The sequence below is a fragment of the Podarcis pityusensis genome (assembly GCF_964106645.2).
Source record: "Podarcis pityusensis genome assembly, chromosome: 15".
NCBI classification, from domain to species: Eukaryota; Metazoa; Chordata; class Lepidosauria; order Squamata; family Lacertidae; genus Podarcis; species Podarcis pityusensis.
Genome location: NC_138040.1, coordinates 13,278,438 through 13,302,202, shown reverse-complemented (window position 1 = coordinate 13,302,202; position 23,765 = coordinate 13,278,438). Strand labels below are relative to the sequence as shown.

The 23,765-nt window shown below is 47.4% G+C and overlaps 1 protein-coding gene across 2 annotated transcripts in view; it reads left to right on the top strand.

Moving 5' to 3' along the window:
* The first annotated feature begins 4,596 nt into the window (after window positions 1-4,596).
* LOC308463957 (sarcoplasmic/endoplasmic reticulum calcium ATPase 3) overlaps window positions 4,597-23,765 on the top strand; it is a 93,374-nt gene continuing 74,205 nt past the window's right edge. The window contains exon 1 of one of the 2 annotated variants that reach the window (XM_080982856.1): window positions 4,597-5,365. In XM_080982856.1, the coding sequence (XP_080838982.1) occupies window positions 5,248-5,365 (118 nt within the window). In that variant the 5' untranslated portion in view covers window positions 4,597-5,247. The remainder of the gene's footprint in view (window positions 5,366-23,765) is intronic. The other variant, XM_080982857.1, reaches the window with a different exon arrangement.

Here is a 23,765-nt window from a genome sequence, read left to right as displayed (position 1 = left end):
CTGCTAAACTGTGGAACTCGCTTCCCCAGGAGACAGCGAGGACTGCCAACCTGGATGCCTTTGAAAGAGAATTGGGTAACTTCATGGAAGAGAGAGCTGTCCTTGGTTACTAGCCACGATGGCTATGCTCTGCAACTACAGTCAGAAACAGCAACGTTTCTGAATGCTGGTTGCTGGAAACCACAAGAGGGGAGAAGGCTCTTGTGCACGAATCCTGCTTGTGGGATTCCTACTGGCAGGGGCGGAGGAAGGGGGACACCGCGGGGCCTGCAGCGCACCTGAGCCACACGTCTCTCCTGGGAGTGATGCGGTGGCTTGGGCGCACGCGGGCTGCCCACTACACCCCCCCCAGCTGTAGGGCGGCTGAGTGGGAGGAGGCAGGCAGACTCTGGAGGCTCATCCCGCCCTCGCCCTGCCCCTATGGGCGGCTTCCCCTGCCCCTGGGCTCACTGCCCCAGGCGCCCAAGAGGCTTCCTCTGCTGCTGCCTATTAGAGCATCTGGTTGGCCACTATGGGGATAAATTGCTGGACTAGATGGGCCATTGGCCTGACCCAGCAGGCTCTTTTTATTTCACAAATTATGATGTATTTTATCAATAATGAGATGTCCATTCAGTTAAGTGTGCACAAGGTCAGAAAACGGATGAGCTTTCGTTTTGCAATCATCAATAAACGTAGAACAGTTCTGAATGAATGTACAGTGGTACCTCAGGTTACAGACGCTTCAGGCTACAGATGCTTCAGGTTTCAGACTCCGCTAACCCAGAAATAGTACCTCGGGTTAAGAACTTTGCTTCAGGATGAGAACAGAAATCATGTGATGGTGGCGGCAGCGGGAGGCCCCATTAGCTAAAGTGGTGCTTCAGGTTAAGAACAGTTTCAGGTTAAGAACGGACCTCCAGAACGAATTAAGTTCTTAACCCGAGGTACCACTGTATTATACAGTTTCCTTCTTTCCTTTCTTCCTATACATATAAAAAGTAAGGTGTTGATATGCTCAAGAGTTTGCATCTCTCTCTGCCCCCCCCCCCCAGTATGAGGAATGGCCCACCTGGCAAGGTAAGCTTTTTAGTGGGGGCGTGCAGAGGCCAGGGACTGATCCTTCTGCATGCAAAGCAGATATTCCACAATGCTGAGCTACCGCCGCTTCTCCAGCTCTGCTGTGCTGTGGGCGAGTTTGGGCTCAGGTGGAAGCATCTAAAAAGCATGAGTTTTGCAATGTTGCACCGCTGCCTTTATTTGAGGTTTCCGTGGACGCTGCTTGCGGCAAAGCATGCTGGGAAGGATGCTTGCTGCTGCTGCCCCTTCCTCCTCCTCTCCTTCACTGCTGCTCTCCAGAGCCTCTGAACCTTCCTCCCACTGGCAATATGAAAATAGAATCTCGCAGATATGGGGCAGGCAGGGAGGGAGGGAGAGCAGGAAAATAAACACCCTTCTTTTTGAAAGAAAGGAGAACTTGCACATCCTCTTCACTAGCAGTCCAGCTCCTCAACCCTGGAAAGTTAAACTATAAGAGGGAGACATTCCTGTTTTTAGATTCTCTCATATTTGCAGAACGGTGTCAGACAGCCAGATCCAACTCTCTTGGATAAAGGCTGCTGTTTCTTCTGCTCAGGTAGAATACTCTGTTCCCAGTAGGTTTCCAAGCACAATTCAAAGTGTTGGTGCTGACCTTTAAAGCCCTAAACGGCCTCAGTCCAGTATATCGGAAGGAGCGTCTCCACCCCCATCGTTCTGCCCAGACACTGAGGTCCAGCTCTGTGGGCCTTCTAGCAGTTCCCTTGATGTGAGAAGCCAAGCTACAGGGAACCAGGCAGAGGGCCTTCTCGGTAGTGGCACCCGCCCTGTGGAACGCCCTCCCACCAGATGTCAAAGAGAACAACTATCAGACTTTTAGAAGACATCTGAAGGCAGCCCTGTTTAGGGAAGCTTTTAATGTTTGATGCATTACTGTATTTTAATATTTTGTTGGAAGCCGCCCAGAGTGGCTGGGGAAACCCAGCCAAATTGGGGGGGGGGGGTTATAAATAATTAATTATTTATTATTATTATTATTATTATTATTATTATTATTATTATTATTCCATTTATTGTTTGGCCTCACCTGAGGCAGTCTTTGCTTTCTTCTTCTGAAACCAAGCTGGTTTTTAAGCAGAGGTTGGATGGCCATCTATCATGGATGCTTTAGTTGATATTCCTGTATTGCAGGGAGTTGGACTAGATGACCCTTCCAACTCTACAATTCTATGTTTCTATGCATTTAAACTATTTTATTTAAACCATATTTACTCTGCTCTTCTGCCAGGTGGGGGGAAAGGTTCTCTGAGTGGCTTGCAGAGATCAGAAATACATTCTGCATTCAAAAGGTATTTCTTGAACTATTTTATTTAAAACATTTTTACTCTTCAGCCACGTTGTAACAGAGTTGTTTTACACAATGACTTGCCTCCCCCACCCCTCGGTTAAATCTCGCTGTTCACCTGGGCCTACCCACTGTTCCTTATGTGGCAATTGGTATGGCTTCCTAGTGGCGTGATGACAACCTACATTTCTATGTATCTAGCAAGAAAGGATGACGGCGATACAATTCATTCAAAACATCTATTGATTGGAAAACAGAAGCTCACCTATTTTCTGACATTGCACACAGTTATCTGGCATATAATTATTGATAAAACACTATCACATCGTAATTTGTGAATGGCTGTTTTGGGGAGGGTGGGGGCATGTGCATATTTGCACATATATGCAACCTGAGTCTATGATGGAGGAGTTCACTGCAGTAACAGCCCAAGAGGGTCTTGCTTCTCCCATAGCTAGACCTTGGGATTCCAGCAGAAATCAGGCATGGCTTTGTCTCTCTGACTTCACAGTCTGCTTCCCTGCTTCCAGCTTCTAGCTCACATAACTCAACTCTCAACTTTGGCCTTTTTCTTTCTAACTCCCTCCTGGAGTTGAGGGAGGGAACTGTCTTGCTTTGATTGTATGTAAGCAGCCTGTATGAAGAGCAGAGTAGAAACAAAAATTTAAAATAGGTGGTTTTCTTCCAATATTCCCCCTCCCCTGCCATTTTAGAAATAATGTATTTCAGATTTTGCCATGTCTTACACTGTGTGTCCCCGTATATCAGAAAAGGAGAGCATTTCTCTGTCATTTAGAGACAGGAGGCTGAGGGATTGTTTCTTGGGTGGACACACTGCCTGTTAATTTGTCTCCCTTTTCATTTCAGCTGACTCTGAAAACTTCATAAACCATTTTGTAGCCACTGGCAAGGCAGGAGGCTTATTGCATGGGGCCAACACAAATGTAGCAGCCAGTAAATGAATCACAATCAGAAATGTGGTTGGTCTCTACCAACAGTACAATTCAGTAAAATGGTCATTGTGACCAGGTTTTTAAAAATGAAAAGTTATGGTACATGTTGAATCCTGATTAAGGTTAAATTGAGTCATTATACCTTCTCAGAAGGCTCTTATGGTAATTTTTTAATGGAAAAATTCTGATTATTACGTTTATTACTTTCCTTAATATGTTTTTAGTGCAGAATTTTAAAGTGTTGTTACCCACTCTGAGACCTGCTGGTGAACAGTGCATTTGAGGAACGTTTGGTATTCAGACTGATGGTGGTGTCAGTTAACAAATGGAAGATAAAAAAAACAAATCTATTGGTTGGAGAACTGCCCTGCCAAATGGAATTCTGAAAACACTTTTCCTACTAAGGCGTTTTCCATAAGAGAATGGAGCAAAAGTTGGGCAGGACAGCCTGCCTGTCAATTATTGGCGGCATCAGGTGATTGGCAGGTGAGTTGTCCCACCCACCCACCTGTCAAAGCTGGCCCCTAGGGGTGGTGCTAGGTAAGGATCTGGCCTGCAGAGCCCAGCCCCTGTTATAGTGAATGACACACAAGAAATATGTCATTCACAGAGACAGTTAATGCACAAGTAAACATAGTTCTGAATGGGATTGGTATGCCCTGTGTGACACCTGGCCTGCTGTCAACTGCTTTCTTCCAGAGATTCATGCTGAGAGGGCTTTTGGAACGTGCCCCCTCCCCCCATATCTGAACATTTTAAATTAAATTTTAAATGTCAAGTTTCTTGAAATTGCAATCATTTAATATATGTTTCATGACATTGCTTTATTTGAAAAAAATAATGTGTGTTTACTTAGTTAAAATGAAGACTGAAAAGTCCCTATCCCCGTGATTTTGAAGTGCCCTTATGAATTAATTTTACACACAGAGAGAGGATCTAGTTCTCATTCCGTGTGTACTAGATTTCTTCCCTGTTTCAGGCAGCAAGAGCTTTCGGCGCGGGACTGTTAATAGCAGGTGTATGGCAGACAGAAATCCAACAGGTGCAGCTGAGCTCCGCCCCCAATCTCTGCAGCGATGGGAATTCCTTTAAAAAAAAAACCCCTTAAAAGGCACAAGTGGGCGGGTTGGAAAAGCGCCCTCCCCCGGGTGGGGGGGAAAGAAAGAAATGCTATGCAAATCGGAACGCCTCTCATAGCCAATGGCAGAAGGGCAGGAAGGTATCAAGGGTGTGCCGGAACCAATCGGGAGGCAGCAGGTAGCTTGTGAATGGGGAAGGCTGGAGGAGGGAGGAGCCGCCGCGCGCTCAGCAGCGAGGCTTAAAGAATCACAATAATAACACTTCCCCCCAAAAAAATCGTACAAAAAGGGCGAGCGATCGCAGGTGATCGAGGCGAGCGATCCTGGGGGAAGGCGAGGCCGGGCGCTAGAGGCGGAGGGCGGGGCCTGGCTCAGGGAAACCCGAGTGGAGAGAAAGTAACTTTGCAAGGCGCGGCATGGCAGCGGCAGTAGCGGAACGCCCGGGCAGGCTCTGCGGACGGGAGCCGCGGCTGTGAGCGCGCAAGCGGAGAGAGCAGCTCGCGGGGCCAGGCGGAAGGTGCCCGGCTGGGCTTGGCTCGGAGGAGTCCCTTCCTGCGAGATCGCGGCAGGCTGAGACCGAGGGACTTGGAGAGAGAAAAAACGCCCCGGGTTTTTATAATTTAATTTAATTTAATTATTATTACAATCCGGGTTGCGCGATTTGGCTTTGGAGTAGGAACCTGCGGCCGGCTTTCCTCTTTTCATCGTCGTCCAGCCGGATCAGACTTCCTCCTCCTCCTCCTCCTCCGGAGCCGGTCCGGTAACCGGGCAGCGTTCAAGGGATCGGGCGGGCGCCGCCGGAGCGCACAGCCAGGCGAGGCGAGCGCGCGCCGGAGCGCTCCAGCCGCGCGTCATGGAGAGCGCGCACAGCTCGACGGCCGAGGAGGTGCTGCGGCGCTTCGGCGTGCGCGAAAGCTGCGGGCTGAGCGCGGAGCAGGTGCGGCGGAACCGGGAGAAGTACGGCGCCAACGGTGAGTCCTGTTGGGGCCGAAGCCGCCTCGCTCCCTACCGCCGGAGAACCGCGATGCCATCCATGGTGGCTTTCAGAACGGCGATGTCATCAGGACGGGTTTGGGGATTGGAGCCAGGGTTAGCCCTACTCAGAGTAGACCCATTGAAACCTATGGTTTCAGGTCGCAGCCACGCCATGCAGTCAAAGCGCTCTGCACCGGGCATGGCTCGCCCCCACCCCAAAAAAGAATCCTGGGAACTGTAGTTTTTAAGGGTGCTGAGAATGGCAGCTTCCTTCAACTACAGTTCCCAGGATCCTTGGGGCAGGGGAGGCATGACTGACTGTGGTGTAAGAGTGCTTTTGGATGGGTCCTACCGATTTCTATGGGTCTGCTCTTGGTTGCAGGGATGCCAACGAATAACATATGGGGGGGGGGCAGGTAAGCCTCTCCCTGCATAATCATCTCATGATGTGGCACATACACACCATTTGAATGACAATGTCCATCGACTTTGAGGGCCCCAGCTCCCTCAAATATTACGTTGGGGGGCAAAGGGACCTCATCCGCTGCAAGTTGGCTCTTATGCTGTTTGGGTGCAACCCTTTGTTTTCCACATAGTGGGCTACCTTGAAAGGGGCCCAGCTAAACAGAGAGTTTATAACAGGGTGTGTGATCTGGGATAAGAGAGGTACTTTTAATGGTTGGGTGTCCTGTGGGGTTTACGTGGGGCTGGAGAGGGTGGCTCTGTGGGGCATGGGAGTGCCATCCAGTTTGGGCAGTGGGTGGTAGGATCCTGAAGCCAAAGGTGACTGGGCAGAGAGAGAGAGAGAGAGAAAGAGAGAGAAAAGTGCAATCGCCAAGAACCGCAGCCACTCCTTGTAGATGCCCGAGAGTAGCACCATGAAGACAAGAACCCTCTGCCCTCTCTTTTAGAGATAGACTGCCCCTATGCATGCTAGTTCCATTGCGATGCTGCAACGGACAGCCATTAATTGGATCCCTCCTCTCGGGACTTTTGTCTGATCAGTTTTAAAATAAGCTCTCAAAGAGGAGCCCTGCTGCTAAAGCAAACCACAGGTTCCATTTAGCTGAGCAGCCTCCTTCCGTAGAAGTCGGCACAAGGCTTCCGGGATGTCTGCAAAAGCAGCCTTTTGCTCCCCTTTGTATTTGCCCCTAGTAATCTTACATTTGCAGCCGGAATGCCCTGGACCCTGGAAGCTCCATTGAGAGAGCTCCGAAATGGCAGCTTTCATGCTTGGAGGGGGAAGAGGAGTGACTGATTTATTATTTTTAAACGTTGCTTCAGAGGATAAATTGAGGTTAGGTTTGAAGACTGTGGCAGGGTGGCGGGTCAGAGATTATTTGGGCATGAAAGGCAAGGCTTGCACCGGCCATTGGTTACGGACCATAGTGGTCTGACTGCCCGGTCAAGGAAGAACTGGCTGGGCCCTGGGCAGGCCCTGGAAGACTGCTTTGCTTAGCAGTTACCTGGAAGGTGAATCATAGAATCGTGGAGCTGGAAGATGCCCCAAAGGTCATCTAGCCCAGTACCCTGCCATGAGAAGTGCTTGGAGCTGCGATTGTGAATCTGGTCAGGCCTGGGCCAGGGAGGGAGAGCAGGGAGCGGACACCTGGATTTGCAGAGGGCAGAACACCTGGTTTGACTACTGGAAAGGATGCAGTTCTGAGCATCTGACGGGGTGGTGACCTAGGTTTTTGGGGAACTGCTCTGTGTTGGGACTTGGCTGGGGGTTGATGTGTCTGTTGATGAATGGTGTGGGTGAATTTTGGGGTGCAGGTGACCTGAAAGAGGCTTCTGGAGGGGGATTTGGGTCACAGAGTAAACACAGGAACATTAGCAAGCTGCTTTCTGTACCGGATCAGTACCCTTGGTCTCTTACAATGTGTGTGCCTGAACCCATCTAGCTGGGTGTTCCCTACACTGACTGGCAGCAGCTCCCTAGGGTTTTGTGTAGGTAGTAGTCTTCTCATCCCTGCTTGGAGCTGCTGAAAGGAATGGAAATTGGGACTTTAGGCATGAAAAGCAGATGTCCTGCCACAGAGCCTTGACCCTTCCAACATTCCAGCACAGACTTACAGAGTTGAAAGGGACCCTGGGGGTTCCCAGCATTCAAACCCCGACTCAGCCATGAAGCTCACTGGGTGACCTTGGGGCCAAGCACTACCTCTCTGTCTAACCTACCTCACGGGGGGGGGGGGTTGTGGGGATTAAATGAAGGCAGGGAAGAACAATGTTGGGGACCATGAACTTCTTGGAAGAAAGACAGTATATCCTTTATTTAGTTATTGCATTTATATCCCACCCATTTCTTCAAGGAGCACAAGGTAGAGCACATGCTTCTCCTCTTCCTCATTTAATCCTCACAACAACCCTGTGAGGTAGGTTTGGCTGAGAGGCAGAGCCTGGCCCAGGGTTAGCCAGTGAGCTTCATGGCTGAGTGGGGATTTGAACCCTGGTCTCCCAGGTCATTGTCCGACACTCTAACCACTGTGCTACACCAGCTCTCCATTCATGCAGTGAATATTCAGGGTGGAGTGTGCAGAAGCCAGGATTGGCAGAGGTGTCGTGGATCAAGGAGTGTACTGATTCAGGCTATCACCCCACGTCTCACAGTATTGACCACTCTAGAGGGAGCCATTGTGATCTAGATCAGACTTTCTTAACCCTGGTTCCCCAGAGGTTGTTGGACTACAACTCCCATCATTCATGACAACTGGTCTTGTTAGCTAGGGATAATGGGAGTTGTAGTCCAAAAAATAGCTAGAGACCCAAGTTTGGGGAAACACTGCTCTAGATGGTTCTTGCCGTCAGGCTGGTGCTCTCTTAGATGTTGCTGGACCAGGCATCCCCAAACTCGGCCCTCCAGCTGCTTTGGGACTACAGTTCCCATCACCCCTGACCACTGGTCCTTTTAGCTAGGGATGATGGGAGTTGTAGTCCCAAAACAGCTGGAGGGCCGAGTTTGGGGATGCCTGTGCTGGACTCTCATCTCCCTGCCAGAGTGGCCAGTTGCCAGAGAGGATGATGGGAGTTGTAGTCCAAAGCATCTAGAGGGGAATGACTGACTTGGAAATAAGGCCCACTGGGCTACTACGTTCTTTGGTAGCCACTCCCTCTAACCCAGGACTGATGATTATCATCCCTCCCAAACCTTGCAGGCCAATGTTGGCAGGTGGGCAGGACCACCCACCTGTCAGTCATCTGATACTTTGATTGTGCCAGGTGAATGGCAGGTGCCCTGTCCATCTGCCAGACCTGGCCTACGAAGGTGGGAAGATAGTGACAGGGGGATGGCTTGACTTTCCAGGTGGGTGAGAGTTCCATAAGATTTATTATTCTTATTATTAAGATGGTGCATGCAGCTTGCAGGCTTCAGCCTGGCAGGAGCCAGCTGCAAATTATTGCATCGATTCTTGTGGGTGGAGTCCCTCCCCCCTTCCTCTCCAATCCCAATTAACCTCCATCTCCAGGGCTCAGTCATGCTTAATGACATCACTGGAGCTTGCCTCCTGTGAGATCAACAGGGGCTGCCCCTAGGTCTCAGGTCTGAGCCGTGAAATCTCAGGGTCCTGATCTAGCAACTCTAGTATTTTACTTGGATGCAATGTTCACTATTGTATGTTCACTATTGTATTGTATTGTATTGTATGTTCGCTATTGTATTGTTCCTCACCTCTGCTGCAGATAGCTCAGATGGTAAGAGCACGAGACTCTTAATCTCATGGTTGTGGGTTCGAGCCCCATGTTGGGCAAAAAGATTCCTGCATTGCAGGGGGTTGGACTAGATGACCCTTGGGTCCCTTCCAACCTTACGATTTTATGATGCTCAGGGATAAGAGACCTGTGACCTTTGTTTCCTGCGGGCGCCACCTTTCCCCCGAGACAATAGGATTTGGTTATCCCTACACAAAGAAGGGTGGAACTTGACACTGAGCCTCAGAACACAACCACACCTGAGTCAATATTTATCTGATTAGAAGAAAGCTCATTGGAAAGTCCTTATGCAGCCCAACCAATATTTGCATATGCAAATAGCTTTGATGAAGCTGAAATGAAGTGTGTGTGTTGGAAAATGGCAAAAGTTGGAGGATGGGTTGTGCCAGGTTGTTGGGTGTTTTTTTTAAAGGCAATTAATTTTTTTTTAAAAAAAATTGTAAAACTAAATTGAGTTTCAGAAGCAATTTGTGATCATCTGCGCAGCCTATTTTTAGAGGATGCATATTTGTCTCTCTGTGTGTGTTCTTTTAAAGGCTACTTATTGTCGGTGGGTAGAACGGAGGGGAGCCTGTTGTAGTTCTGCAGCAAAGCCCTTTCTTGCAACGCTCTCTGGATTATAGAATTGTTGGGTTGGAAGGGAACCCAAGAGTCATTTAGTCTAACCCCCTTAAATGCAGGAATCACGACTAAAGCATCCATGACTGATGGCCGTCCAAGCTCTACTTTTAAAAACCTCCAAGGAAGGAGAGTCTGCCACCTTCCGAGGTAGACCATTCCATTATAGAACGGCTCTCGCCAGCAGAAAGTTCTTCCTGATGTTTAGTCGGAATCTCCGTTCTTGTAAATTTGGAGGGCATGGCCAGCCCTAGTGTTGCATGGAGTGAGGCAGCTGCCTCGGGTGGCAGATACTGAGACGGAACTCAGCTGGGCATGCTATGCAGCCTTCTCTTTGCTAGCCTCCTGTCCTTGGCTGCCATAGAGGATGCTAATTCGTCTTCAGCGTTAAGACTCAGCTGCCCAAGGGGGAAGCACCATTTTGACATGTGCTTCGGACTGCAAAATGTCTTGGGCCAACTCTGCTGAATGGCTTTGATCAGGCACTGTCAACCTTCCTGCACCCAGGGGCACACTTGCAAACCAGAAAAACTGTTGTGGGCACCCCATACCTAGAGGCACACACTGCAACCTGTTCTTTCAAGCCTGAGTTGACCCTTTGGGTGTCAAGGAACAGTGTTAGAAACTCAGATATATAAGTTAACTCAGGGGTCAGCAAACACTTTCAGCAGGGGGCCGGTCCACTGTTCCTCAGACCTTGTGGGGGGCCGGACTATATATTTTTTGGGTGGGTGGGGGAAAATGAACGAATTCCTATGCCCCACAAATAACCCAGAGATGCATTTAAAATAAAAGGACACATTCTACTCATGTAAAAACACGCTGATTCCCGGACCGTCCGCAGGCCGGACTGAGAAGGCGATTGGGCCAAATCCGGCCCCCGGGCCTTAGTTTGCCTACCCATGAGTTAACTGCCAAAACACACCTTAAACATAGCTTATGGTGGCCACAATGGTATGTCTAGGCGCCATTCCCCCTCTCCCAGTGGAGATTGTTATTGTAATTATTCTTTTTCATTTCATTTCTATACTGCATTATATTTTAAAGAAAATATATGGGATATCTATTCAGTAAGTAAGCTCTTCTCCTTACCTGCTTAAGAAAACTGGAGGGGCCAGCCAGGTGGAGATGTCAGTCACCAAGCTAGCATCCAGAGATCTCTAGGTGGTCACAACTGGACCTGCGCCAGTCACAAGACGAGCCTGGCGCCTGGCTATTTTCGAACACTGTTGGGGAAGACCTCTCCGGCCAGCTTGTGCACCGAAAGGCGTCTTTCCGCTGACCAGCTTGGCGGATCCTGAACTCGCGCCCACCTCTGGCTTCTTTACAGACTCAAGGGATGGCTTTGGAGGTTGAAGGTGATCAACGGCTGCCATCTGGTGATCTCTTACTAGGCGCTGCTGGACTTTGCGAGTCCTAGTTCTGAGCAAGCATGCATAGGATCGGGCTGGGTGCGAGTTAACCAGCCCTTCAGGATCAGGAATCTTCTGCCACAGGTGCTCTTGGCAGTTCCGCAGGAAATCAGGAGGGATTGAGCACAAGGTGATCTGCAAGGTGAATGCACTCTAAACTTCCTAGCCAACAGTATCAGAAGCTGCCTTGAACTGAGTCGGAGTGTTCGCTCTCTTCAGACAAGGGACATTCCCAGTCCTACCAGGAAACGCAGGGGATTCATCTTAGGTCCTTCTGCATTCAAAGGTCTACCACTCATCTGCCACTGAGCTACAGCTCTGTGGGTATAGATGGAGAACGCCGAGACCCTACAAATCTTTGGCGTTCAATTGAGCCTTTGGTTTATAATAGCACATTGCATTTTATTAAATCAGGGGTGGAGAACCCGCACCCCACCAGATGTTGCTAAACTCCATCACTGACCAGTGACCATGCTGGCTGGGGCTGAGGGAGCTGGGAGCCGCCAACATCTGGAAGTCACCAGGGCTGGCAACCCCTGGAAGAAAAACTGCTGTGTTTTGTTGGGTGGCTAGAAGAAACTGAAACTGGAAACCCTTCTTGACTGTGTAGAGAAATGGGGAAGAGTATCTGCTTTGCATGTGAAAGGTCCAGGTTCAATCCCTGGTATTCGTCGGGAAGGACTGGGGAAACCCATTGGAAACGCTGGAAAGCTGCTGCCAGCCAGTGTTGACAGCACTGAGCTTGATGGACCAATTGTCTTCAGAGCCAGTGTGGTATAGCTGTTAACATATAGGGCCTGGGAGACCAGGGTCCTCACTCAGCCACGAAGCTCATAGGAAAGTCACAGCCTCTCTGCCTAGCCTACCTCACAGGGCTGTTGTGAGCAGGAGAACTATGTACACCATCTTGAGGCCCTTGGCAGTGGTGGACTTTGGGCTTTCAAATTTCAGCGGCACCCTGTGCAACTCTAAAATGCAAATTGGCCGTGCTCCCCTAATTCCGCCTCTGCTCTTGGAGGGAAGGTGGGTTAAGACTGTAACGATTAGAATATGTGCCCCCAAATAATCAGTTGAACCTGTTACAAATATATATTATTTTTTATTTCTTTTTTTAATTACTTTTTATTCAAAATTAAAACAAAACATATTATCCAGAAATATATCATCCTTATTTTCCCCCTTTTTTCCTTCCCCCCCACAGAACCCACCCACCCCCCGACTTCCCTCAGTTCCAGTCTTTGATTTCTCAAAAAAATGCTGTTTTCTGCATGTTACACAGTTGTATAGATCCTCAAACTATTTAAGTAATTATTATCATTAAAAAGTTTGTGAATGTTTATTCAAAACAAGCCAAGGAGTCCAGTTCGCTTTGTTGCGTCTTCAAATACTTTGTAAAGGGTTCCCATTCATCTTTAAAGTCACAGTTATCCTTGTCCTGTAGCTTGCATGTCAGTTTTACCAGTTCTGCATAGTCCATCAACTTTTTTTGCCATGATTCTTTAGCTGGGGTTTCTTCAGTCTTCCATCCTTGTGCTATTAAAACTCTCGTGGCCGTTGTCGCATACAGGAAGATGTTTTTCAGCTTTTTTGGCATATCTTTCCCTACAATCCCTAATAAAAATGCTTCAGGTTTTTTAACAAATGTTAAATGGAACATTTTCTTCAATTCGTTATATATCATTTCTCAAAATTTTTTAATTACCTTACAATCCCACCACATATGATAAAATGTCCCCTCCTTTTATTTTTTATTTCTTTAACGTGGTTATGTCCTGCTTTTCCTCCAGGGAGCTCAAGGTGGCATGCATGGTTATTTTCCTCCCCATTTTAGCCTCACAGCAACCCTGTGAGGTAGGTTAGGCTGCCAGTTAACATAAGAACATACATATTTTTAAAAAGAAATGCAAGTAAGGAGCTGGCCCTACCATTAGGCAGAGTCAGGAAGACGCTTCAGGCAGCGGTGAGGTGAGCAGTGGCAGCAAGATGTCAGAGGAGAGAGCTGTGTGTGCTACAACACCTGCCCTGTCCAAGTCTGTTGCTTATGAGTGCGGCCAGAGTTCTTGTCCCATCACCAGTGTTGAAGTAAGCTGTCACTGCCAGGGTACAGAGGTGCCATCTTGGGCCCCACAGTGGAGGTGCTCAGCTCCGCAGTATACCCCTGTGACATCATGCACGGTGTTTAGCGCATGCCTCTGGCATCACGTGTGCACTCTGAACAAACTACAACTCCCAGAATTCCTGGGGGGGAAGCTGTGATGAGCTAAAGTGGTTTCAGAGTGCTTTAAGGATACGGTGCAGCCTTTTAGCGGTACAGTGGTACCTCTGGTTACGAACTTAATTTGTTCCGGAGGTCCGTTCTTAACCTGAAACCGTTCTTAACCTGAGGTACCACTTTAGCTAATGGGGCCTCCCGCTGCCGCTGTGCGATTTCTGTTCTCATCCTGAGGTAAAGTCCTTAACCTGAGGTACTACTTCCGGGTTAGCGGAGTCTGTAACCCAAAGTGTTTGTAACCCAAGGTGTTTGTAACCCGAGGTACCATTGTATTTGGTCATAAGCTGGACTGAGGCCACAGTGGCCAGGTAGGCTTCCTTAACGATTTGCTCCTTTTCCATCCGACAATGTGCAGAACGGCTTGTTTATGATGGATGATTTTGCCGTCAGAGCGGAGCCCATTTATAAATTAACGGAACGCTGTTTCTTGGGAATGGTATTTATTTGTAATTCTATAATTAAAAGAAGGTTGTAGCTTGCTGCATCCTGGAAGGCGTTCAGAGATCGAGCGCAGCCAAATTAAAGTGAATCATTCCTACGCTTTTTGGAGGCAGCTTCTTTGGAGACAGTCCAGTTGGTGGCGGTTTCTCCCATCGAAACAAAAAAACCCACATTGTTGTGAGAAATTGGCCCTCTTCGTAATCTTACGGGTGCTTAAAAAGAGGGATGTGACCTTTTCCACAAATGAACAACCAAGCTCCCATCTACAAAGCAACTGTTTTTAAAGGCATTCATTGAAATGTGGTTTCGGGTTAGGACTGCAGAGTCCTGGGTTCAAATCCTACTTTGGCCCAGAGTCTTTGGATGAGTCTCCAACCTGCCAGCTAAGATTTTCTTTGGACACTCTGTTGGCGGTTTTGTTTTTGTGAGGTGCCTAGTGGCCACCCCCACCACGAAAGTTCACTGAGAGGGGGACAAAGCATTGTTCCCAGTGGAGTTCTGAAAGAAAAAATGGCTGCCACAGCTACCTCGTGCAGAGCCACCACCAATAAGTCTCCACTTCTGTCCCCCTCAAAAAATAGCTGAAATGCACCCCCTCAGTGTATGAGCATGTTTTGACTTTTTTTCTTAAATGAGGTTGTGAATTAACTTGTGTTGATTGTTTTAATTATAGTGGGCAGTGTTCTTGGTTTTCAATTGGAAGAGCAGTATATATATATATATATATATATATATATATATATATATATATATATAATATTTGCTCCTTGTTGATGGGATCAGGGAGGGACTTTGGTAATCTTTCGTAATATGATACCCTTTGTAAGCCCAAACTTTGTAGTATTTTAGGTAGGGTTTGAAATCAGCAGGGCACCAGGCACATTTTGCACCTAAAGATTCTCCATTTGCGAGCAACGTCTGGGTGCCCTTTTTTTGCGCCTGGCTGACACTCAGTGATTACTGAAATAATGTATGTGCTTTGAAGCCTCAAAGTATATGTTAAGGATAGGCAACATGTCAAGGAGTTTAACAATAAAGAGTAGAGTGTTTTGAAAACTGAAGCATGGTGCCATTATTTTTATTGGAAACACCAAATTAAACATGTATTAACAATTTCTGCTAAAAATGTGTCACTTATGTGAATTGTGTGTTAGTTCGTGTTTATCAAAATAATAAATGAAAATTGTTGCCACATGGCAACTAGACAATCTGTTTTGGCGCCCACAACCCAGGTCTCGGGAGCCATTTGGCTCCTAGATCTTCTATCCCAGTTTCTAACACTGATTTTAGGGGAATGAGGGCCTCCTAACAGCTTTCAGCACCCTTATTTTTTAATTTCATTTCACAAAACGTAAATACTGCTCGGTTGTATTTACCTTTAAGAAACTACAGTTTCCAGGTTCTTTGGGGGAAAGCCACGACTCTTGAAAGTTGCTATATGGTGCTTTAAATGTACGCTGTGAGAGGGGGCCTTAAGGCACCTTCCTGAGTAAAGAAACTGCCTGCATTTCAAGGCAGTTATGAGGGAGGAAAGGGATAAATAATAAATTCTGCCCTGGGGGGCAGATAGATATGCTGGTGCTTTGTTATTCCAGGGAATAGATGTCTTTGTGGGGCCGGTTTGTGGGGTGCTTTTGCAGCTCCATGTCCCAAATAGGAGGGGCAGCTCTCATGATATACTTCTCTTCTGTAAGATGCTGCTTCTCCAGGAGTGAATGTTGAATCCACGGGCTCCATCTACTTTCCTGCCCGTAGGACAAAAACTTGAGTCATAATCCCATTTCTGGCTGTTGTTCCCAGTTTTCTTGCCAGTGGTTCTGTTTCCCACCCCATGGTGGTAGTCCCCATCAGTGGCGGACCTTGGTGTGTGTGGGGGTCCTCTAATTTCAGTGGCACCCTGTGCAGCACCAAAAATTGGCACCTACTTGCCTCTCACTTTCCATTCTACCTTATAGCTGTGGCAGCCTTGTGGCACATGTGATCCCAAAGCCCTGCACTCAGAGCAGCCACGCCGGTTGTGCTCTCCTAAATCTGCCTTTGCCCTCATTGAGTTGCTTGGAGGTGACCCTTTCAGATTGGTTTGCCCCCCCCCCCTTTAAAACAGCCCCTTCATTTGGGTTGCTCGAAATGGGGAAAATGCAAGTGAATATGCAAGGTTCATTTTCTCGCATTTGCTCTTGCTTCTGTGTTCGTGGGACGTAGAGTCGCCTGCCCACCCCAATCTTGGAGCAGTGTGAGATTCCAGGCATTTACCTGGGGTTCACGTTTCCTTTTGGGAATGAGGCACAGCGAAGACTGTGGCGTCTTTAGGATTTATGGTTTATTGACACATCTATGCAACCTGAAGCTGAGGCTCCAAATCAGGCATAGGCAAACTTGGCCCTCCAGATGTTTTGGGACTACAACTCCCATCATCCCTGACCACTGGTCCTGTTAGCTAGGGATGGTAGGAGTTGTAGTCCCAAAACATCTGGAGGGCTGAGTTTGCCTGTGCCTGCTCCAATACTTTGGCCACCTCATGAGAAGAGAAGACTCCCTGGAAAAGACCCTGATGTTCGGAGAGACTGAGGGCACAAGGAGAAAGGGACGACAGAGGACGAGATGGTTGGACAGTGTTCTCAAAGCTACCAGCATGAGTTTGACCAAACTGCGGGAGGCAGTGGAAGACAGGAGTGCCTGGCGTGCTCTGGTCCATGGGGTCACGAAGAGTCGGACACGACTAAACAACAACAACAACATGCAACCTGAGCCTGAGATGGAGGGGTTTGTAGCATTAACAACCCCAAAAGGTCTTGTTTCTCTTATAGCCAGAAATCAGACATTGTGCTCTGGCTCTCTGGCTTTCCATCCTCAGCTTTGCTTCTAGGTCACATTGCAGACACTTTCAACTCTAAACTCAGGCTTATGTCCTTTTCCCATCTTATATAGAGACCCCTCTCTTTTGCTTTCTTCATGGCCCATCAAACTAGGTGATTACCTGAACACCTGACTTGGTTAGCTTCTAACACTTGCAGGTTCCAGGGATAGAGTGTCTGGCACCCAGTTTAACACCCCAAGCCTTGATTAAATTCCAACACTTACTGGATCCAGGGATTTATCGTGGTCTGGCACCCACAAACTCATAACACTAGAAGAATACAGTGGTGGGGCTGGAAGGGACCTCCCGGGGAGCCCTCCTTGCCATTGGTGGGTGGGGCTAGAGGTAAAAGTGGGTGGAGCAATATACAGTAGGTCACATTCCAGTCATAGGAAAGTTCAGAGCCTTCTGCACACACACACACACACACACACACACACACACCCCTCCATGTTGGGCAAGACAGAGGCATGATAACATTTCGGGAACTCTTCCCAGCAAGCAAAAACACTTGAAGAGGCTGTTATGCAGGGCTTTCGATGGGTGGCACCCGGGGAAGAGCCTCAAGGGATGGATATGGATGCTGGGGTGTGTGTGTGCATTTGAGCTGTGGAATAGAGGTTCTTTCCCCAGGATTTGGAGGAAGACAGCTTTGTTTTGAAGGATCTGGCGAGTTCACAGCCAGATCTGCAATGTGTAGATTTGTTAATCTCTCCTTTTTCTTTTTAAAAAGTGATAAATGGTTGCTAGGAAGAAATTGTTTGCTTGTTGCATAACCGTGTGTGTGTTCTGTACACACACACACACACCGGCTTCCTGCTTCCATTATGCTTTTATTATTATTATTATTAAGTGCCAGCTAAGCTTCAGAACAGCTTGATCCGTAAAATGTGCTGGGAGGGACAAGGCAGACCTTAGCAAATTAGTTTGTAGACTTTCCAGATTTTCTTCTGCTTTTGCATCTTGTCTCGCCTTCTGAGAGCCAAACCCGAGGCTCTGCGGCAGATGTGTGAACAGTCCTCTGGCGTTTTTTTACGCAGGAGATCGAGCAGTGGGGAGGGCGGTGGAGGGGAGGGTAAGGCAAGTTGACCCTCTCCCCTCTCTGACTTCTTTTTCTCCCATGAGAGACAAGCGCACTGAACTTTCCTGGCCTTATAACAACAAGAAATGACACAGGTGCCCTCTTTCTATTCAGGTATTTAGCTTTCTGATATGGCATTGGAGAAAAGAGAAATGCTTTTTTAAAAATTTAAACAACTTCCTGACTCATCCAGCTCAACTTTCTGTTCTTCAGCACATCGCCCACCTTCCAGCCCCCGATGCACACACTTAAAACTGTCTGATTCATAAACATTCAGTCCGCCCCACCCCCTTCTCCCAATCCTTTTTCCCTCCGGGGAAATCCAGATTACATTCAAAATGCCTTGGGTGCTTGATAATTTAATTTAAGCAAGCCCTGAATTTTGAATTGGGGAAAGATTTGCTTTCACTTTTTAAAGCCTGTTGGGCTGGCAGCAGCAGTGCAGCTATAAACACGGGAATTTGGATAGAGGGCTGAGCTTCGTTTGGAGACGTACGATGGGCTGTAGCTCATGCTTGAACATGAGAAGAGCTTGCTGGATCAGGCCAGTGGCCCATCTAGTCGTCCAGCATCCTGTTCTCACAGTGGCCAACCAGATGCCTCTTCTGGGAAACCCGCAAGCAGGATTCAAACGCAAGAGCAGTCTTTTCTCCTGGGGGCTGAGGTTCTGATACTCACTTTTAAAATAAATCAGAAAATGTCTTCACCCTGCTCTTTGATCAGTAAGATGCTCAAAGTGGTTAATATGACATTAGAAAGAACTTCCTGAACGCAAGAGTTGTTTGACAGCAGACTCCCCTTTGTGGGAGGTTTTTAAGCAGAGGTTAAATGGCCATCTGCCAGGGATTATTTTGCGATTCCTGCATTGCCAGGGGTTGGACTAGATGCCTCTTGATGCCCCTTCCAGTTCTATGATTCTTTGGCCTCTGATTTTGCAAAAGCTGCATAGCCTTCAACGCCCTCTGTCTTGTCACTCTTGAATCCTGATACATCCCGGCCCACAATTTCAACTGATGCATAGCAATTACGGTGGTACCTCGGGTTACAGACACTTCAGGTTGCAGATGCTTCAGGTTACAGACTCCGCTAACCCAGGAATAGTATCTCAGGTTAAGAACTTCAGGATGAGAACAGAAATTGTGCGGCGGCAGCGGGAGGCCCCATTAGCTAAAGTGGTACCTCGGGTTAAGAACAGACTTCCAGAACGAATTACCGGTAAGTTCTTAACCAGAGGTACCACTGTATATCCTGCTCTTCAGCTGGAAAGGCTCCCAAGGCAGCTTACATCTCAACAAAATACAGTGTGGTCCCTACCCTTGGGCTGATCTAAGAAGGCATGGCACAAAAGGAAAATGGAATGGGGAGGGAAGAGGATATGTCCATTCTCTTTTAAAGCCATCTAGGTTGGTGGCCACCCCTGACTCCTGCAAGAGTGAGTTCCATAGTTCAACTGGCCGCTGTGTGAAGAAGGATTTTCTTTTATCTGTCCTGAATCTTCCCACATTCAGCTTCATGCGATGCCCACAGGTTCTTGCAGGGGAAACATTTCCCTATGCGCTTTCTCCACATCACACATAATTCTGTGAACCTTTTTTGTGCCACTTCTCCCTGGCCTTTTCTCTAACATATGATGTCCCGAACACCACAACCTTTCCTCATAGCTGAGCCGCTCCATCCCCTCAATCATTTTGATTATCCATTTCTGGACCTTTCCCAACTCAAATAGGATATTGTAGAGTCGGAAAAGGTTCAGAAAAGGGGGGGGGGACTGGGTAAAGAGAGACAGCTTGGCCAGTTAACCCCTCAAAATATATACAGTGGTACCTCTGGTTACATACGCTTCAGGGTACATACACTTCAGGTTACAGACTCTGCTAACCCAGAAATAGTACCTCGGGTTAAGAACTTTGCTTCAGGAAGAGAACAGAAATTGTGCTCCATTGGCACGGCAGCAGCAGGAGGCCCCATTAGCTAAAGTGGTGCTTCGGGTTAAGAACAGTTTCAGGTTAAGTACGGACCTCCGGAACGAATTAAGTGGTACCTCGGCTTAGAACTTAATTCGTTCTGGAGGTCCGTTCTTAACCTGAAACTGTTCTTAACCTGAGGTACCACTTTAGCTAATGGGGCCTCCCGCTGCTGCTGCACAATTTTTGCTCCCATCCTGAGGTAAAGTTCTTAACCTGAGGTACTATTTCTGGGTTAGCGGAGGCTGTAACCTGAAGTGTCCGTAACCCAAGGTACCACTGTACCTCACTCTTTCTTTTCCTGCTGTGACGATGTTATGAATAGATCTTTCTTCAGAAACCCATCCCTCAAATGGGAGGCATTGATATAAAGAGTGCAGTGAGCATGACTTTCTGAAAGCAGCATGAAAGAGATAAACTTTGTGGCTGAGAGTGAGTTGACACATGGGGCTGCTGGGGGTGCGTGTGTGCGGGCAGCGACTCTGCGGCTTCTCGACTGTTTCCATGACGCGCTCTCTGTGTTTGTGAGATTCATTCTTCCGTCGGATTAAAGCCTCCCTAACCGTTTTCGCGAGAAGCTGCTGGGGCCGAGCTGGAGGGCTGCCAGCTGCTTCCCAGATGGTGGAAAGCACGGGTCGTATCAAATAATTGTTTCGTAATCTGCACACACCCATTGGCATGGCTGGACGTTGCAAACCTGGTCTCCTAGGTTCTTCTCTGAATGGTACAGTGGTACCTCAGGTTAAGAACTTAATTTGTTCTGGAGGTCCGTTCTTAACCTGAAACTGTTCTTAACCTGAAGGACCACTTCAGCTAATGGGGCCTCCCGCTGCCGCTGCACGATTTCTGTTCTCATCCTGAAGCAAAGTTCTTAACCTGAGGTACTATTTCTGGGTTAGCGGAGTCTGTAACCTGAAGCGTCTGTAACCCGCGGTACCACTGTACTTAGGCAGTGTTCGCACCATACACACGAGAATTGCCGCAAGACAGCCTTTCATCTCCACAGTTCCGTGGTTGGAAAAGAAAGAAAGAATTCTGCATGGTTTCCGAAACAAAAACCAGTCCAGGGAAGCGGGTTAAGATGCTCTCTTTCCTGCCCTGCCACAGGGCGCACAGCTTTTTGGGGGATGTTCGGCTACCCCCAAAATAAAGTGGTAGCCAGCATGGGATGCAAGCGCCCCATTAATCTATCTGCGTTGGGTTTTTAAGTTTTCACTTAAGTTCAACTTCCCCATCCATGCCCCCACCCACCCACTAAATCAAATAAATACATAAAAATATTTAAATAAAAGTAGAAAGAAACATAATATTTGAAATTCAAATGCTCACTGCATTGGGAGAAAAAAAGGGAGGAATTTGAGATGGAAGTGCTGAAAAGGTTTTCAGCAAATCCAAGAAATCTTGTTTTAGTTTAGATTTTTCTAAAATAAGATAAAAAAAGGCAAGCCCTTTGAAATTTTGCAAAATATACTTGTTAACTGCGTGAAAGGTATTCCCTGATGTTAATTTTTTATATTTAGCTTCCTAGTTTTCAAATGACGGAAGATTTTTGATTTCTCTGAGCGCTTGGGATCAAAAGAAAGTAATTTAAAACAACTGTTGTTGAGAAATTTCAGTCCAAAATCTTCCAGACAGAGCCAGACAGAGGATGATGGCAGGTGAGTGTCCTGCCGCACTCTCACATAAGTCCTGGCTATGCCCATGTGGCCTCATCGTTAAAAACGAAGGGGTGGTTCTTTAGCTGAAAGTAAGAGTTTAAAGGTAGGAAACATTTTAAGGAGCAACTTGCATAAACCTCGATGACTTTTCACTGACTGATGCACACAAGTACCTCCTCGCCCAGGTCTTTGGCAAAGAAACAGCATGAATCACCCAATCTGAAGCTGTCTGCCACCTGCTGCCAGCTCACCTTGTGTGTTTTTAAGCACCTTTTAAGGGTGCTTTAATTCTGTATAGATAGTGGCTGTTTTATTGCTCTGTTCCTGGGACCAGCTGGTGAAGGGCGGCTTAAAGATACCTTAAACAAATGTGCTGATAACTGAATGGTGCAGCAAGGCTCTTTCAAGTGGAGATGAACATTTGGACTTTTGTTTTAGGTGGTCCCCAAATAAAGCCATGCCTGGTGAGTCACAGGAACAGCACTTAACTACTTCTCCTTGTTGTGTTCCCCCTGCGCATACCTTTGTATACCAAGAAAATTTTAATAAAAATATTTTTTTTAAAAAACAAAACCCACACGGGACACTTTCTTTCTTTCTTTCTGCTCATCAATAAGTTAACATTGCATGGAGCAAAAAAAGTAAACTAAGTCCAAAAGTTCTGTGGGATGCTTTTTTTTTTGGTTATGAAAATGGTTGAAATTTGGAGGCTATACTACCAGGAAGGAAACAATAAACTGGAATGACTATATTGGATGTTGGTGTAATTTCTGCGGCGGTAAAGTATACCTGGTATTAGAAATTAGCCAGGTACGTTTTGTGCCAGGAGCGGGTCCAGTTGTGACCACGTGGAGATCCCTGGATGCCAAGTTGGCGACTGACATCTCTATCTGCATGGCCTCTCCAGCTCTCTTAAGCAGGCAAGTGGAAAAGCTCATTTTTTGCATTTATATCCCACCTTTTTCTCCAGCAAGCACATGGCTCACTCCCCTCCTTGGTTAAGCCCTTCAACGACCCTGTGAGGTAGGTTCAGAGGCTGTGACTGACTCCAAGGTCACCCAGTGAGCTTCCTGACTGAGTGGGGATTCGAACCCTGATCTCCTGGGTCCTAGTCCGACACTCTCACCAGTACACTACACTGGCTTCCTAGAGTGCATCTGCTGTGGGGAAGCTCTATAAATTAAGCAAGCAAATAAATAAATATGGGAGGAGCAAAATGTCACTTCGAGAATGATCTGAAATATTTTCCTTGAAGCTTGAATTACTTTTATTCTGGATTGTTACAAGAAGATTTCTGCATTGCAGGGGGTTGGATGAGATGACCCTCGTGGTCCTTTCCAACTCTACAGTTCTGTGATTCACTGAGGGGGTGGGGTGGGGATGGACGCCAATTCCAAGGGCCGTCTGGCGGTTCCCTCCCTGCAAGAAGTGAGGTTACAGGGAACCAGGCAGAGAGCCTTCTCGGTGGTGGCGCCCGCCCTGTGGAACGCCCTCCCATCAGATGTCAAGGAAATAAACAACTATCTGACTTTTAGAAGACATCTGAAGGCAGCCCTGTTTAGGGAAGTTTTTAGTGTTTTATGGTGTTTTTGATATTATGTTGGGAGCCGCCCAGAGTGGCTGGGGAGACCCAGCCAGATGGGCGGGGTATAAGTAATAAATATTATTATTTATTTGTTTTTTTATTATATCAGTGGACATGTTACTCAGCTGGGTGAGCCAATGTTCTGAAGTCCATACGGGTCATACAATTTCAGCTTCTTCCCTTTTCTGTCTGGCGCTGACCTTTGTTGAGAAATGTAAATTATGTCCTTCAGAAAAGAGCAATGAGGAAATGGGCTGGAGGCTGTTTGCTGGAAAAAAATTTTGGTGTGCCAGGTGTGGCCATCTTTGGGTGGGACGGACATCTCTTTGACACATGCTTGTGTCGGATAACTGCGCCTGCCGAACAGCATGTCCTTAGGAACTGTGCTTTGCAAATGTCAAAACGCCACATCGCCTGAGGGGCAGGAGTGATGATTGAGCCAGATAGCAGGGGAGTGTGGGTCAGGGCGGCTGCACCCATGACAAATTGTGTGGAAGAGTGGACTTTCGCCGGTGCTAACTGGGTGTTACGCAGACTTTGGAGAGACAAACCTCCCTCTTCGCCACAGCTTTAAAAGCTCTCAAAGTGACCTGATTTGGATCTGATGCATGAGAACTAGACTCATCACAAAATCATTACTTTGATTGAATCTATGCGCCCACCTTTTGCCAGTGGTCTGCCACATATCACAAAACAGAACCAAAGGATTCTACAACATAAAAAAGTCCAAAATCATTTGATTCTATCCAACTATGTCTTTCCCACAGTATACTCATTGAAATTAATGGAGCTCA